The sequence below is a fragment of the Silurus aristotelis genome (assembly GCF_946808225.1).
Source record: "Silurus aristotelis genome assembly, chromosome: 3".
In the NCBI taxonomy this organism is placed as follows: Eukaryota; Metazoa; Chordata; class Actinopteri; order Siluriformes; family Siluridae; genus Silurus; species Silurus aristotelis.
Genome location: NC_139576.1, coordinates 12995031 through 13012914, shown reverse-complemented (window position 1 = coordinate 13012914; position 17884 = coordinate 12995031). Strand labels below are relative to the sequence as shown.

General features: G+C 39.7%; 1 protein-coding gene across 2 annotated transcripts in view; it reads right to left on the bottom strand.

The window, feature by feature from the left end:
• Positions 1-17616, bottom strand: part of igsf3 (immunoglobulin superfamily, member 3) — a 133577-nt gene extending 115961 nt beyond the window's left edge. The window contains exons 1-2 of one of the 2 annotated variants that reach the window (XM_083536962.1): positions 16854-17616; positions 16395-16725 (exon numbers count right to left, since the gene is read on the bottom strand). In XM_083536962.1, the coding sequence (XP_083393088.1) occupies positions 16395-16434 (40 nt within the window). In that variant the 5' untranslated portion in view covers positions 16435-16725; positions 16854-17616. Of the gene's footprint in view, positions 1-16394; positions 16747-16853 lie in introns of both variants that reach the window. The other variant, XM_083536963.1, reaches the window with a different exon arrangement.
• Positions 17617-17884: the final 268 nt, after the last annotated feature.

Sequence of the window (17884 nt, the reverse complement as noted above, 5' to 3'; positions counted from 1 at the left end):
TCCAAAGTAAACAGACACGCTTGGACACAGCAGGAGCCACTATGAAATAAAGAGAATGGACTATTGGAATCATTAAATACAAATTCATTTACAAAAACATTAAAACCTATGTCAGTATTGCATTTAATCGATTTACAGTTATGTTTGATGTCATCACTTACATTGTAGAAGTAGTTTTACTCTCTAAAAGCTAAAAAGAAAAAGACAAGTCCTTCTACATAAAGATTTTCTAGTAACCAAAAGTTAAAGTTTTATCCATGACTATGAGAAAGCACTGACACTGGAGCCAAATAAACACCTTCTATAAAGATGCATCATTGTTTCCAATGAAACAATAACGCATTTGAACAAGCACATTAACATAAACAAATGAACAGTTTATCAATATAAACCAATTACAATATAATTAGAAAAAGGAATTCAGCAATACAGAAAAGAAATAAAAATAATACACTTCGACTCAGACAAAAGAGAATAATACAACAATAGGAAAGCTGATTAATAATTGCTTGGCCTTTTTTTGCACATTTCATTACAAAGTTCATGGAAGGAAAAATCACAAAAAAACTCCTTTGCTCATTAAATTAGAATTGGATATAAAGTACTGTTAAAGTGGTGCAGCTGCAGACACAAATGAGTGGTATTATGGCTAGAAGAATCACAAAGCTATGACACCTTGACCTGCTCCACCTCACTAACCCTCATCCACCTGCAACACAGCATGAACATTACCAGCACCATCTCGGTATGCTCATTCAAGAGCAACTTACGTTTATGTCATTTACACACTTGAGCAGGTAAGAATTAAGGGCCTTGCTCAAGGGCCCAGCAGTGACAACTTGGCGGTACTGGAATATGAGCTCAGGAAGTTGTGGGCGGAAGTCCAATGTCTTATCCACTGAGCTATCACTTCCCCCACACAGCAGATTTGAAGACAAAACACATCTTGGTGCTGATTAGCTGTTCTACCGAACACCATTTATAAATGTGATGGATGCTGTTTACCCACTTGCTCATTTTTTCACATTGAGGGGCTGGTGGTGTTTAATAAAATTGGGTCATGAGCAAAGAATTTTATAAATAAGAAACACCCACAGGGTAGATATTCAACATACAGTTACAGCAGGTCATATTAAAGCTCTGAAAATACCAACAAAAAAAAAGGCCTGAAGGCAGCCATTTCCAGAGAAAATTGAATAACCTGGTGGCCATAACCCTCCGAACTCATAATGCACAGCCATCTAGTAAACAAGAAACGTGTTTTCGATTGATTGTCTCGATTGCTAAAACAAGCCTTCCTCACCTACACATCGAACCAGTTTGTACTGACACGAGCCTGGTGCGGAGTGCTACTCCCAAACACACTTTCATTCATTTTCTTGGTACGACTGAATGGAGTAGTTAATGGAGTTATCGGTGAGGTGACGTACAGATGGAAAATGTCGGCAATGGCTTCCGGGGCATCCACTCTTTTATACTCTCTTGGCCTAATGTTAAACAGAGGCTCAAATCTGCCCAAAGTGAATTTGAGTTTCCGCTCAATTTCCCAAAAACAACAAGCTATTTCCTTCAGGCTTCAGCTGTAGGGCAACAGACATCCAGTGGATAGCAAGGATCCTGGGAGTGAGATTGGAAAGTACAGAATGGCCAACAGGCATTTAGCAGTGGAAATAGGAAATCGAAAGAATCGAGATAGACATGAGCCCAGACATAAGAGGCAGTTTGATGAGCAATAAGAGACGTGCTTGTCATTTGTGTAGGAACAGTGATGGCGCCATCGCTGCTATTACAAAGTACTTGAGCTCTTCAGAAACCATTAAGCACATCTACAGCTTGCATTAGTGGCTGTCGTTGAAAGATGGTGCATTACAATGCCAACAAGGCTCAAAAAAGCACTTACAAGGCTAGCTTGGATGATCTACTCATTAGCGATGAGCGTTCTGACTGTCAGTCCGTGCTAATGGACAGCGCCCACAAACCGAAACAGTGGCAGAAGAGCGCAATAATGGCTGACCATTCAGCCCTCTACAGCTGCACGGTCCTTTACTTCAAAGGGAAATCTGCTGTTAAGTGCAATAGGTGAAAGAGGCGGCCTTTGGTTAACACCACTACATTGCTTTGAAGGGCTCAGTGGGCATAAACCATTCAGCACAGCATATAGTTATCCACTCTGAAAGGGCAACAGCGTTCTCATCAGAAAGCAAAAACAAACCAGGAGTATAAAACTGCACACTCGTGCTGTAATTAGCCTTCGTTCTCTCTATTCCTACCTGATGTCCGCATTGTTTTTCCTCCCTTTTTTATAAACTGTCTAGAATCCTGTGCCTGACTCAAAAGATGTAAAAGACGCACTTTAAGAGAAACCAAGACATTCTGACACCGCACATACCTGAAACACCGACAAGAGACCAACTACATGTGCAGAGCAGCTCAAAATGTTGATGCGAATCATGTGTGTGTGACGTGTGTAACACATTTAAAACGTGTGTGATGCAAACTGTTACAGTTTAAAGAGCCGGGATCAGGTGGTTATAACAGTCATGGGGTCAGCTGCAGGTCAGAACACGGCACACTTTACAGTGAGCAATGAATCATCGACTAACACTTAACACAGAGTTGAAGTGGAGATCACACTGCGGTCAGTATACTCTTCGAATGATTGCTACTATTGCTTCCCAAACTCTTAAAACAGACATAACGCCCAGTCCACCCCCCCACCTCCATCTACCATCCATTCACTGCTTTATATCATACCTCCTCGATACTACCGTTCGTAAATCATAAAAAACACATAAGCACGTCTCGACCACACACGTTCCAAATATTTCACCACGCTTTCCAAAGACAAGCCTTAAGTTAATCCACACAAACTCCGCTTTGGGTTCTCGCGCTGCTCCACAAGGCAACATCATACCTCTGGTCTAAAAGCAGTTATTCTTTGTTGATTTTATTTTACATTTTGCAAAAAAGGAACTAAAATATAAAAAAAGAATAAATATGACCCTGGACATTGTGTATTATTTTCATCCCTGCCTTTATTCATAGCCTACAGACCTTTTAAGCAGACTGGCTTCTTACCCATCGTGATCTTTTACAGAAAGCCAAGGCAAGTTTATAAAGTTAATAAAAATAAATAAATAAAAAAAACCTTTCTACACCGTGTTGCTGAAATATTTCGGTTTACTTAAAGCATGTTGTAGACCGGGGGTTTTCAAACCTGTTTGGGGGGGGAATAAACCAGAACGGACATTTGTGTGACTCCAAGTCTTTACCACCACACATTCATTATTCCAGATTTATAATAACGTGAACATTTTATAATACATAACTTAAGTAATAACTAAAACCCATATGAATATTTCTTTGTATGGCTCTTACCTGTCAGGAGCTTACATTTCTAGGACCAGCTTTGCAAAAAAAGGTGTGTTTGAAAGGGTGAATCTCAATCCCACTGTAAACACCCAGCATCTTGGATTTAATCCAGCTTCACACAGACAGGAGTTCGCAAAGGGCATAATCATTTTCTGTGTACGCGCAGAAATATCTCGCCACTCTTTCTGCAGTCTATACCGAATTACAAATACAAAAAAAAAGGTATTTTGGTTCCACTTCGCTATTTACAGTGTCACACATAAATCTGCATTGGTTCGTTTTTACTGCTGAGCTTTTATGCTAGTGTAGCGTGGCCAATTCCAAAAGAATAGCATTTGCTTGGCTTGTTTAAATATAATTTTCAGGAACAAAACAGTTTAGTGTGCTGTTATGTTGTACAATAAGTAAAAAAACAAAAAAGACTGAGAGTTTCTTTTACAGCTACATATGTAGTTGTACTCTCGGTTTGAAATACGTTGCTCTTCACAGAAAAAAACCGTTATAAAAAACGTAAATAAACAATTACAGCTTCGAACGTGGTGATATCGAACAGGATTTTAAGGACTGCAAGACATTTGTATAACCCACAGCATTGTTGTAGACCAATGACTTCCAATGAATTTCACAATTTATGAAATGAAGGAATGTATGATATTTGAATGATGGCGTAAATGTCTTATATTTATAAATGACTCATATTTTTCATGCAACTCAAGTCAACCAATTTTTGCAGAAATGTTCAAAGAGATGTGTTTGATTTAAAACGTAAAATGTATTTAATTGATTTAAAATGAAAAGCAATATGCTTTAACTAGGGCTGCAACAACTACTCGATAAAATCGATAATGATCAAAATTCGTTGTCTTGTTGGTTGCTCAAGTTAGCATTAGGATAGCGAGGAAACACAGCAGTGTGCGAAAAGGAAAAAGGATGAAGGCGAAACATCAGCACGGTAAGCAAAAACTGTAGAATCCTCATCATGCGAATATGGTGTAGTTTAATGAAGTGCTATTGTGTGAACTGTTTGTAACTTCGGGACAGTCGCACTGGATCTGTTCTGTCGTGACTCGCGAGCATCAGGTTACACAATCAGCTCGCTCGCGTCATGGAGACGGATTCAATTAAAATGGTGCGAACAAACACTAAATCTAAAAGCAGCAAATAACAACAGCAGTAAACGAGTACATATTTTAGTGGTTTTCAGCGAATGCTTATGCATTTGTACACCAATCCGTTATATTTTGTTAGCTTGCTGCGTTTCTTCATCCCATTCTTTTATCTGTTTTTAAACGTTTACCGCGGCATCACTATGTTTAAATGCTTGTTTTCAATTTTGCATATTTCATTTATATCCTTTAAATATTATACAAAACTAAATTATTTATATTCTAGATGCTTATATCTTTACAACTAAAAACAATGTATGTGTATATTTTAAAGCAGTGTTGTCAACTTGCCATCTACAATTATCACTGAAAAAATGCAAATGTTGATTTACACAATTTATACATTAGATACTCAAATTTATTATAGAGAAGAAAGAAACAGAAAGAAACAACCCAGCATAAGTGAATTTGTTTAAAGGAGAAATCCCTCATGCACTCCACAACAAGCAGCCACTAGAAGCTTCAAAATGTCAAAATTAAAGATAATTAAACTTAATAACACTATAAACTATGTGGCTTTTGCATTTTTTAAGTATACTATTATAAATAAATTCCCTGAATTATTGTTCTATATAGTGTTATATTAAGCAAAACAGGAATTTGTTTTTATCCAATTATCAAAATAATTGTTAGTTGCATCCTAGTAATGCCTCTGTTTCACAAAGCAGTTGCATTACTTAGTTTCAGCCTTTAAAGTTCTTCTACATTATGCCATTTTTTTTTCACTCTATTCAATGGCTATCTGTAGCTGCCCACTTCAGTTTAAAGCAGTGATGCTAGCCAAAAAGTCATGAATGGACTCTCACTTACCAACTTTAAAGCTTTATCACACCCCACACTGCAGCACACTCCATCCGATCCTCTAGCACTGCTCAACCATGAACCAGAGTCAGGGGCATTATCATGCTGGATCGGTTTTGGTTCAGCTGAAGGAAGAGATTTACACTAATGTATTCAGAGACATCCTATTCAATGGTGTGCCACCAATTTTTGTGTTAACAGTTTTTGAAGAACCAAATTTGGTCAGTTAATATTTTCGTCCACATGCCGTATTAATGGATTGCGACTTCAAATCACTTCTGTAAGTCACTCTGGATAAGGCTGTCTGCCAAATGCCATAAATGTAAATTAAGAGACCACAGATTGTCCTGTAGTATAGGTACAGAAATGTCTTCTAATGAGTTTCAAAATCCTGCAATATAAACCTTGTGTGAGTACACGTGCACACGTATGTATATATACACACACATATACACTGCTATCCAAAAAAAAAAAAAGTCACCACCTGGATTTAACCCAGCAAATAGGTAAGATCCTATTATTGGAGAAATACTGCATGGATTATTATATTTCATCTGGCAACAAGTTATTTAACCCTAACTGATGCAGTAAATAGCTTCTCATTTCTTAAACAACCATGTTGGAAGACACTTCCTGTGTTCATGGAAAAGATGTTGATCTGTTTCAGAAGGGTCAAATTATTAGCCTGCCTCAAGCAAAATAAAACATCCAAGGAGATTGCTGAAACTACTAAAATTTGATTAAGAACTGTCTAACGCATAATAAAAAAACTGGAAGGATAGTGGGAACCATCATCTCCGAAGAAGAAATGTGGATGTAAAAAATCTTGAACGATCGTAATCGGCGATCACTTAAACGTTTGGTGGAATCAAATCGTAAAAAAAACAAAACCGTAGAACTCTCGCACAATGCAAAGGAAACTCAAGAGATTGGGATTAAACAGCTGTGTAGCATTAAGAAAATCACTTATCAGTGAGGCTAATCAGAAAAAAAAAGGCTTTAATTTGCTAGGGAGCATAAAAATTGGACTCTGGAGCAATGGACGCATCGGGGTAGGAAATGAGGCAGATGAAGTGATGCACCCATCATGCCTAGTGCCTACCGTACAAGCCTTTGGGGCAGTGCTGTGATCTGGGGTTGCTGCAGTTGGTGCTGCATGTTTAGTTTCAGTAATGGTATGTGCCCAAAGAATGAGGTTAGATGACTACCTAAATATATTGAATGACCAGGTTATTCAATCAATCGATTTTTTTTTCCTGATGGCCCTGCCATATTCCTGGATAACAATGCCAGGGTTCACCGGGCTCAAACTGCGAAAGAGCTGTTCAGGGAGCATGAGACATCATTTGGAATGTGCTGGAGAAGACTTTGCGCAGCGGTCCGACTCTGACTCTCCCATCATCAATCTTGGTGAAAGATTACTGCAAATATGGATGGGAATAAAATGTTGTGACACTGCAGTGTGTATGTGTGTAATATTTATATGTGTGCACGTGTACTCACATAAGGCTTATATTGCAGGGACTTTAAACTCATCAGGAGAGTCTCATCAGGCCTGTTCCCTTCCCATATTTCACTTTCCCCCTAAGGACCACGGTATTCCATTATACATATGTTGGGAGCATGTTATCTGCCAGTGATTTATGGTCCTTTCAAGCACACCATATATCAGACCTCATGTTAGGTCCCAGGTTTTACAGCTTCACAGGAGCAGTGTGTAGTGTGTGTGTGGATGCCAAGGCCACATCTGTACTTTCTACGCCAATAATGCTCCAATATTTCCTCCTCCTCCCCTCATGAATAATTCTAGGCATGTGGTCCACCCTCACCCACCTTTTCCCGTTCCATCCATCAACAATAGTCATGTTAAAATATTTAGTGTTTATGGGAAATCTGCTGAGCCATAGCCTTATGCCCCATCTGCAACCCAGTCCCTGTCTGGGCTTTAAGAGTGTCTGACGTGGCCTCTCACAAAACACACACACACCTGCTCCACTTACACCATCCCCTTTCCTAGCAATCTTTACATCCTAGCATCCACTGCACATCCATCCATCCATCCATCCATCCAACCCTCCCTCCCTCCCTCCCTCCCTCCCTCTCCCCCCCCCCCCCCCTCTCTCTCTCTCATTTTCTCTTTTTGTCACAGACTGGCAGCTTATCATCAGCAGCCATGCATTAAGAAGGTGGATTTACTCAGAAAACCTCTAAGAAAATAGTCTGAACAGAGCAAACACATCGCACAGACGCAAACAACACTGTCACTTACACACGCACAAACACGTGCGCACACCAGACCGAGCTGTTAACAGGTTAACGTCTCTTTGCTATCTCTGCGAGGCTATTAAAGCAGGTTTTGCCATTTAGCTCAGTAAACATTAATTCCAACTGCAAAGCGCCTGTGGACGCTCTGTGAATGACAGCTTTTGCTTTCGCTGTTCATCATTTCCATTTGTATGTTTGTAAATCCAGCCATGGATTATAAATGAAGCTAATTAGGTATTAATTAGTTTTTTAGTTGTTGGTGTGTTCATTGTTTATAGTGATTGCTAGTCACACAATGCTTTTATGCAGCAGTGTGGAGTTAAATAAGCAGCAACCCTGCTGGGATTTAAACCACCTTCCAACCCCCACCTTTCTTCCCTCCTTTTCTCGTCCTTCTCTGAATTCTTTAGTCATGCTTCTGTTCCTGGGGAAAAGCAATCAGACAGCATCCATCTGACTACAGTTAATGAACACTCACTCTAGCCACAATGCTTCATACACTGAAAGACCCATACACTGTTTTCTATGTATGTAGCAATGTGGGGAAACTCTTGACATTCAATTTCTTTGACATTGTTTTTATGTTTTCACATGGTTCTATTAAGAAATCCTGTCCATCCCAAATGTGAAGAGCACAGTTAGGATTATAATCCAACTCCACTAAAAAGAAACCAAATGGTACAGAATTCTGATTTTACACTGGGTTGGTGTCTGTTTCAATATAGCACAAAGCCATCAAACACACTAAGTACCCTTAATCAGCAAGTTGGTAGATATTTTTTGGGTTGCCTGACTTCATTTTTAGCCGTCTCTGTTACAAAAGCCTTCAGTGTAATTAAGTAAAACAAATAAACTCCTGAGATCTGGCTAAAACCTCAGTAAATACATTACATAGCTGATGCTCAGACATTTATCATAGTCAATAAAAAAGTAAATAAATATCTCAGTAAAAAAAAAATCTAATGCTGCTGGGACTGAATTATAGTCAAATAGCCATAAAAAGCACACATGCAACACTTAGTATTAAGCAAAACATTTGATATCTCTACTTAAGAAAACATTAAAATATTTGTATTTAAAAAATGGAATTTAGTAATTTTAGATGTAGTTAGATAACTTTTTTACATACAAATCTGACAAAACTATATACTATATACACACACTATATGGACAAAAGCATTGGGACTATACGGACTATTTCCAACCAAGAGACCCAAACATGTTCCAGTTGTTCCAGCTTCATGAAAATATGTAATATAGAAAATCTTGATCAGCCTGCTACACTCTGAGGATGAATTGGAACCCTGAATGGAATGGGATATTCAGAAAGCACAGACCAATCTTATGGTCAGATATCCACAAACTTTTATAGTGTATATTTGGCCCATAGACATTAAGATCTAAACTGTCCTGACTGCAGCGAATGTCTGAGAATCATCTCTAATACATTTATTGAGCTTTCTGCAGTATCTCTGGAGATTAATCAAGATGCATATTTAATATTAATTTTGGATGATTACATTTGGCATGCAGAAATTAACATCATTTCCAATGAATTCACAAACACTTTTCTCACAACAGCAGGAGAGATCATTTCAATGCTGAAGCTCCAACTGTAATTAAAGTCTCACGTGTCTTACGTTTGCTGTGATTTTACCGTGCATTTTAAGAAACCATGTTGGTGTCCAGTCAGTCCGTGTCCTAACTTGATCACAGGCATGTATATGCACACACATGTATATAGAAAATCTGAAGATTATATAAATGATCACCTTTTATTTTAATTTAGGAAGCATCTAAATTAAAATAAAAAATTTTATTTGTTACATTACACATTCGTACAGAGTAATACATGTAGTGAAATGCTTTTTATGACTGTCAACATCTAAACATGAAAATAGAAATAGAATATAAAATAGACAAAAATAAAAAGTAAATATAGTATAAAGGTATCAAAGTATAATAGAAGAATAAAGTATAACTGCAAAGTATAAAAATAAGGTTAAGAATAATATACACACACACACACACACACACACACACACACACACACACACACACACACACACACACACACACACATATATATATTCGACAGAAAGAGATGGATATGTGCATGAGTGATTCTGATAAAAGTACAGATTCCCAGTGTGACTGCCACTGAAGCATCCATGTGCTGGTATTAAAGTGACTGCTGTGCCATTCCAGTGTTCAGGTGAAGTCACTCTGGGGATAGAAACATTTCCATATGGTTGTGTGGGTCTGTGTTTTGCATCAGTCTTGAATATCAGGGGGCATGTGCAGCTGTTCTGCCCTAACAAATGCACATACCACGACTTCCTTTGTAAAACTACAAGGCCATAAAATGAGCGCAGTCATTAAAGATGACCCCCTGTTCAGAGATGAGCATGTTGAGGAAAGTTTAAATGGGGGGGATTGTTGATCATTCCTTCTCTGCAACTGTGAGACAGCCTGAGGCAGGGAGGGGATTACAGGAGGTTGGAAAAAGATCCTGTTTACCAGCCAAGGGGGAGGAACGTGTTAACACACACACGCACACAAACATTTGTGTTCCCATCTTATCGGAGCCTCTTCAGGCAAACACATGGATGGAACAAACCTCATTTACCTGGACTCAGGGCCGAACTTTAATCTACCTTTTAAAAAAAGTGATCAGCCTGAAAAACACACATCAGCCTGAACAGCCATCAGGAACTATGTTTACACTCAACAAATGACAAGACAATAGAGAGAACAATCCAACTGTGATTGAGACCAGGTCACACCCAGTTTAAACAAATAACCTGCTTAACCCCCTCTGAGGACATCAGCATCAGTTCATCAGGAAAAGCAGGAACAAAAGAAGCTTTTGGTATATTTAAAAACTAAATTGAACTGAAAATGAAGAAAACAAAACCATTCTAATGAGGAGAGGACATAATTCCCAAGACATCCAGATGCTGGTAGTTCAAATGTGAACATGGACTGACATTCAATGAATGGCAAATGTTTAATTCAAATGAAGAATAGTGCACGAAGCTGGACTCTCTGGATTTTTTCCTACCTATTTTCACACTTGGGAGACCAACCGCTGACAGTTTGTGGTTAACGGCTCATTCTTAGGTCTTCTTATGGCGTTAAACAAACGTTGAAACATTTCACACGTGCCTTATTGACTACTTATATCCTATTTCTATGCAGAACAGAGAGTCACTACATGCGTGTTGTGTATCCGGAGCCTGAATGGTCTTTGCATGACGGCGGGATATTTGAGAGCTCTGTGTAAAAGCAGTGTCGTGTGCAGGCGGTCCTGCTGGGGCGAATGGCTCCACTTTGCTCTGTGCACAGCAGGATCTTACTCTGAGCCGTGGAGTCTGAGCCGTCAGGCTGAACTCAGTTCCTCGGGCCTGTTTCCTCACGCAGCAGGAGAAAAAATATGAAAACCACTGAAACACCAGAGATTCAGAAAGAGGAGAGTGCTTGACAGAAGAGCGTCTGCTAACTATGCTCTGTGCGAACTTAATGACCCATTCCTTTCTAGTAAAAAAAAAAAAAAAAAGATAGATAGATAGATAGATAGATAGATAGATAGATAGATAGATAGATAGATAGATAGATAGATAGATAGATAGATAGATAGATAGATAGATAGATAGATAGATAGATTTATACTGGTGATTTTTTTTTTTTTTTTTGAGAAAAATGAATAGAATGGCAGTGTATTAAAATACTAGTTTAGTGCTCACTGGTTTGTGAACCTAAAACCAACTCGTACTGACCTTATTACACTCAACATTGTAGTAGAGTCAGAGTCTGGTCTCTTGTTGAGCTCCATGACATCTAGTGCAAACACTTAATAAAGACTTCAGGAGTAATATATTTTGGTTTTGATCACCAAGTTAGGCTTGTGCGAGAGCGTGGAACTTGTTTTTGTATAATCGTGCCCCATAACTATCGCTTAAGGAACGAGAGAATTGCCTGCGAGTCGGACGAGAGGAAGGAAGTCGGAGCTGCTGATGAATCAGCCGTTGCTGCATTCGCTAGGATTAGAGATGAATTTGGGTTGTTAATCGCCAGTAAAAGACAGGAGGCGAAGCTGGAGGTAGCAGAGCTGAAGATTGACGTTTTTGTTGGGAGTGACGAGGACAGAATTAGAAAATTAGAAAGTTTATTAGAGGGACAGCGCATGTAGGACGTTTTGGAGACACGGTGAGGGAGGCGAGATTGAGATGGACATGGGGTATATCGGTAGGAGAATTCTGAGGATGGAGCCACCAGGAAGGAGGAAAAGAGGAAGACCAAGGAGGAGGTTTATGGATGTAGTGAGGGAAGACATGCAGGTAGTTGGTTTGAAAGAGGCAGATGTAGAGGACAGGGGGGGTGTGGAGACGGATGATCCGCTGGCGACCCCTAATTGGAGAAGCCGAAATAAGAAGAAGACTCGCCAGTTCATATGAACTGTAAATAAAAGAATATAAACTGCATGTGCATGTGACGATCGAATTTGTGTATAGGAAAGTCGGCGTTATAAACAACGTGCCGTGTTGCGTACCAAGTCTCTTTACTTGTTTTGACGGTGAGACATTCGAGGGCTTTATCTATTCGGTAGAAAGGACGAGGGAAGTAAGATGCATAAGAGGAAGATGTTTTGTTGCTCTGCTTCGGAGTCAGACAGCAGGTTCGTATACGACTGTTTTATTTTTATTTTTTTCTTTTGGGGGGGGGGGGGGGGGGTATTTTAAAGCTGCAGATGCTACATTTTCCCAGAGACATTTAAATGGTTGTAATCTATCGCTGATTCCTGACACCATCTTCAATCTTTTCAAGCCTAGTTCACTGACTATTCAAAGCTAGTCATTGTCCTAGTCATTGTTTAACTCTCTTTTTCCTCTCAACCACACTCTTTCTCTTGTACACATAATCTTTCCCTCTCACACACACACACACACACACACACACACACACACACACACACACACACACACTAACATTATATTATATATACACACATTGTATTGCCAAAATTATTGGGTCACCTGACCTTTCCTGATATATGTGGTTCTTTCCCAAACTGTTACCACACATCTGGAGGCACTCAATTCTATAGGACGTCTTTGGATGCGCTATAATAAAATTTTGCATTCACTTGAACTTAGAAATCCAAACCTGTTCCAGCATGGCAATGCCCCCTGTGCACAAAGTGAGCTCCCTGAAGATATGGTTTACATGTTTTGTAGAGGAAGATCTTGAGTGAGAGAGCTGTGATCTCATCCCCACTGAACACTTTTGGATGAGTTGGCATGCTGACTGCACCCCAGGTCTCCTTACCTACATCAGTACCTGCCTTTCGTAATACCTTTGTGGCTGATGAACACAAATATCCATAAGCACGTTCTAGAATCTAGTGGAACAGCTCTCCTGAAAAGTGGAGGAAATTATAAGAGCAAATTGGGACTAAATGTGGAATTAAATGCTCAAGAATCACAGTACTTATGACCAGGTGACCCAATACATTTGGTATATACTTTATATATTTTGGAATATAGTGTATATATACACACACACACATCTATCTATATATATCTATATATCTATATCTATATCTATATCTATATCTATATATATATACACATACACACACACACACACACACACACACACACCTATACCCCCTTCTATCCCTCTAACACACACTCTCTCTCTCTCACTCTCTCTCTCTCTCTCTCTCACATAGTTTTTCCTCTCACTCATCCTCTCCAAGCTATACCTAATAAATTACCTTTAAACTTTAAAGTTGATCATGAATAAACATAAAAATGGTTGCTGATAATTCTCATCTTAATAGCATGGACAGAGAGTGGATAAAGGAAACTGTATTTCTTCTTTTGGATAACAGAAGAGCCCCATTCGCTGTAATATCAAACATTCCATCTACCGTTTGATCCACATTGTACATTCTCCCAGTATTTTGTAGAATTTAAGAGGACTGACCTAAACAGTTTTAGTTTTAGTAACTAGGTTTTAGTTGGTAAAACACACTGAGCCAAATCAAATCTTGCGTGATGACTAAGTTTGCCGCCCAGTTAAAACACTGGGGATTTACATTGAGTATAAAAATAAAATTACAAATTAAAAAAAAAAGAAGAAAAGGGAAAGGTTTTCCATTTGGTTTTCATTTCCCTATTAGAAGCCTTTACTGTAACATTTCAACTTTTGGACAACTAATTACACAAACAACAGAATCCAAACTTTCTTGCAAAATCTGCAACATATTTAGAGGAAAAATACAGGTAAAAAGAAAAACAGAGTGAGGAAAGAGAAGGGGCATAAGAGGAAAGAAGCTTTCGAATAATCTTTTTCCCTCGTCTCTGGGAAATGTATATTGGATCTAGAAAATGACTCAAATCCACAGCCATGTTCTTTCCCCTCAAACTCTCCTGTCTACCTGCTTAATAAAATCAACCCCCAGCCACGTCTGGAGTGTCTAGTATGCCACTTCTAAATTCCCTAGATCACCCCGCAGCTTCGCCAGTCTAAATTCAGCACAGCAGTCTCTCTGCGATAGGCTCTGCCCCAGCCAGACAGATGGCTGATTTTATGATGTGGCAGGAAAAGGTGATGCGCATCACAAGATTGCGTTTTTGCTGAGCCTGTGCTAACGAAAAAAAGGAGACGCTTAAAAAAAAAAAAACAGAGTAGAATACACAGAAAATGAGTAGAACACAAGAAATGCTTATTAGTAGAAACATAACATCATACTGTCACATCTGCCAGCATTATGATGTGGTTAGAGCAGATTCAGAGAGCTCACCTAGACATGTCTCATAAACATTTTAGGATAGCAACTCTAAAGACTCACAACACAGAGCCTTGTGGGAAATCTGACATACTGTTTAGATTCCATTAATATAAATCAGATCAACATTAGCATCATCCAGCTTGTTCTATTCACACTCAATGCCACTGAAAGGGAGGCGGAGAAAAGACAAACAAAGGAGTATCATTGGAGCCACGTATCTAAAGTGAAAGAGAAGTTTTGGGCATATGGTAGATTGATTTTGATGTGAAATGCAATGGTTCAATGCTATTATGCTTAGCTATTTTTTCCCCCCACACTCTACCAGAGTTCAAACTATTTCGATTTTGCAATGGCTTATTCAAAGAAACTGCAATGTGAGGGCACATTTTCAGATAGATAGAGGAAATCTGGCAGCAGGACACATTTTTGATATGGTAGGAATGCTCACAGTGGGCACAGGCTCTATTCCCACCTCATCTCCTTCCTCCCTGTGGAACTAACATGCCTCTTGTCCAGGAAACTAAAGCCATCTGTTGTTTGTTTAGATGCATGCAGTGTATTTCAATGGGTGTCAGAATGGGTGTGTGTGACGGGGAGGTGTATGTGTGACTGGCACCAAGAATATGTAAATGATATGTAAAGTGCCGCAAGGGACTTTGTGTGTGCACGTAAGTGCAGATCTACGTTTCAGACAACACCGGTCCAATTTATAACAGCATCCGATTCCAAGTACGTTTTTTTGGACTTGGTTCAGACTGAGACAGAGCTAGGGGGAATTTGATAGATGTGTGTTAAACTCATAAATGACCCAGGTCATGGTTGCATCAGCTGACAACAACAACAAAGACCTACTGATAAATGTGTGCAAAGGGCTCTGCCTGATCATCACTTAAAATGCTGCCAGGTTTAGAGCCATGCACAAACAAACCTTTAGAAAATGAAGCTGCCTGTTTTTCAAGCATGCGTAATCGGTGACTATCACACGCTTGTGCTGCCAGCCTCTAGTGTGATCACAGCGTAGGATATGGCAAACTATCTGAGCTCACTCATGTGTGTGTGTGTGTCCGTGTGCGAATGCACCAACAACTGCTCTCGGGAGAGAACGAGAGCTTTTCTAGCACCAAGAGCTTTAAGCCTCGCTTTAATCCTCATCACAACTTGCTTCGCTGAAAATGCAAGGTCAAGACCTTAGACATTAGTCGAGGCCCATTGGCTGAATCAGGATTGATTGGCCTCTCCAGTGTCTACACGATTTATTCGCCTAGAGCAATACCGATCTCCTCCCCTGTGGTCTCTGAAAGCATATTAAACCTCAGGTTGAGCTCTCATGTTCTTCCAAAAGCTGATTAGTCACATCACGAACAGTGTTTCGGAAAGAAGTCATCATCAAAAAAAAAGAAAAAAAAAATCCTCCCCCAAAACTGCCCATGAATGCTTATTCCCTTAAGTACAGAGGAGGTATTGTGGCGAAATTGCGTCACACCATGCACGCATGAGATGCTTACAGGCAGTACCATGAGCTTGCATCCAATTGGATGGACTGCAATTCTACTGTAAGGATTCTAGATCATTAAAATCGGATGAGCGCACTCTATTAACACCAGTCACGACTTAGGACACACACCAAGCAAACAGTCAGCCTTGTGCTTAAACCGAACAATCTGTTTCAGTGCCCATTCATTTACAATTCTTTATTTGGAAGGAAAAAAAGAAATAATGTATATGGCTGGTTCATCCTCTATAATCAGCACATGAATGAATATATGAAAAGGCAAAAAAATTTCACAAGAGCTTCCACCATGCTGTTATAATAACAGTACAGTAAACGTGATGAGAAAATTAGAGCAAGAAAGGAATAAACAGCAACAAGTCAATTTATCTCATTTCAGATTCCTTTAGAGATTGGATCCGAATAAAGGTATTTAAAACACACACACACACACACACACACACACACACACACACACACACACACACACACACACACTTACCGAAAAGGACAAAGGCTACAATCAGCAATTTGATATCCATCGCCGGAGAATGAACGTGTCCCAGTGCTGCTCCACTCAAACTTCCTTCTCCTTTAACTGCAATATTTCCTTCACCGAGATTTCAGTCTTCCAGGCGGAAAATGTCGCTCCTAGTCTATAATATCCGCGCGCGCGCGTGTGTGCGTGCTTGCGTGTGTTCTATGTCCACAGTTTACACATCAGCACTATATACTCCCTTTAGGTAAGGTTATATCCAGTCTACTGTCCTGTCCCGGTTTGGTTTCGCTTTAAACACAGCGCGTGTGAAAACGCTACAGCTGCTTGTCCACGCCTGGGAGCAAACAAACAGCACCTTGTTGGAGGATAAAAGAAAAAAAAAAGAGAAAGTGAATGATGAATGACAGCCTCGGATGCCAGTTCCTCGATTGTCAGATATTGTCCTGAATAGGTAGAGGATACCTGTGCAGCTCACCGCCGTGTTTCCCAGTTCAGCCGCTATAATCGGTGCGTGCGCTGGTTGTACACATGCGTGTGTATATAAATGCGCGCGAGTGCGTGCGTGTGTACGCGCGCGCCCGTTTGTATGGAGATGCTCCTCCTGCGAGGCTTCACCTTCAGCAGCAGAGATGTGAATAGGAGAAGAAGGGGGAGGAGGAGTAGGAGTAGAAGAAGCGCCCACCTAAGGTCGCACAACCCATTTTCCCGTTGAAGACGAGCACAACAAAAAGGAAATGTTTTATGTTTTTTTTAAGCGTGGATTTAAGAGTATTATTTTTTTTTTAGGCGCGCGCTCCTCGCGCCGCAATGCTTTCCCTCGCTCAATCCGGGATTATCCGCGAGCTCGATGGCCCCGAAAACGCGTGGGGGATCTTTCCAGGAAACGAAAAATCCTGATTTTAATGATAGAGTGATAACCAAAAAAATATACAGTTTATCAACCGCTCTCCAAAAAACAATGATTCTATTTCTTGACCCTATTTCTGGACAGTACTGTATTTGTATAAACATACACCGGTTCCTGTTACATACCGGGTGAACTGTTCAGGCAACCATCTAAAAGAGCCTTATTATTATTATTTTTTTTCCAGTGCATGCTGTTTTTAATTTATTCTTGTACATTTCTAACACTATCTGTATCTGCCGGTTTTAAAAACAACTCTTTTTTTTCTTTATCCGAACCTTACCTCATGAGCGACTGCGGTTCATAGTCCTCATATTTCAAAACCTAATAAGCCCCTCCCATTCAGCCGGTTACCCCGCCTCCTGGGTGGTGCTTTCATTTGAACCCCGCCTACACTCCAAGAGCGTGCTTCTCTCACCACGCCCCCTAGCTGCAAACAACTAAATCAGTAAAATACAATGCACCGTAATTTGTAAAATGCATTAAGTGAAGCACATCATTATTGTTGTTAATCTTTACTTCAATGCAATTTTTCTTTAACAGTAAAATAGTTATTGTCAACAGAAATTTCTCACTTTTTTCCTATATT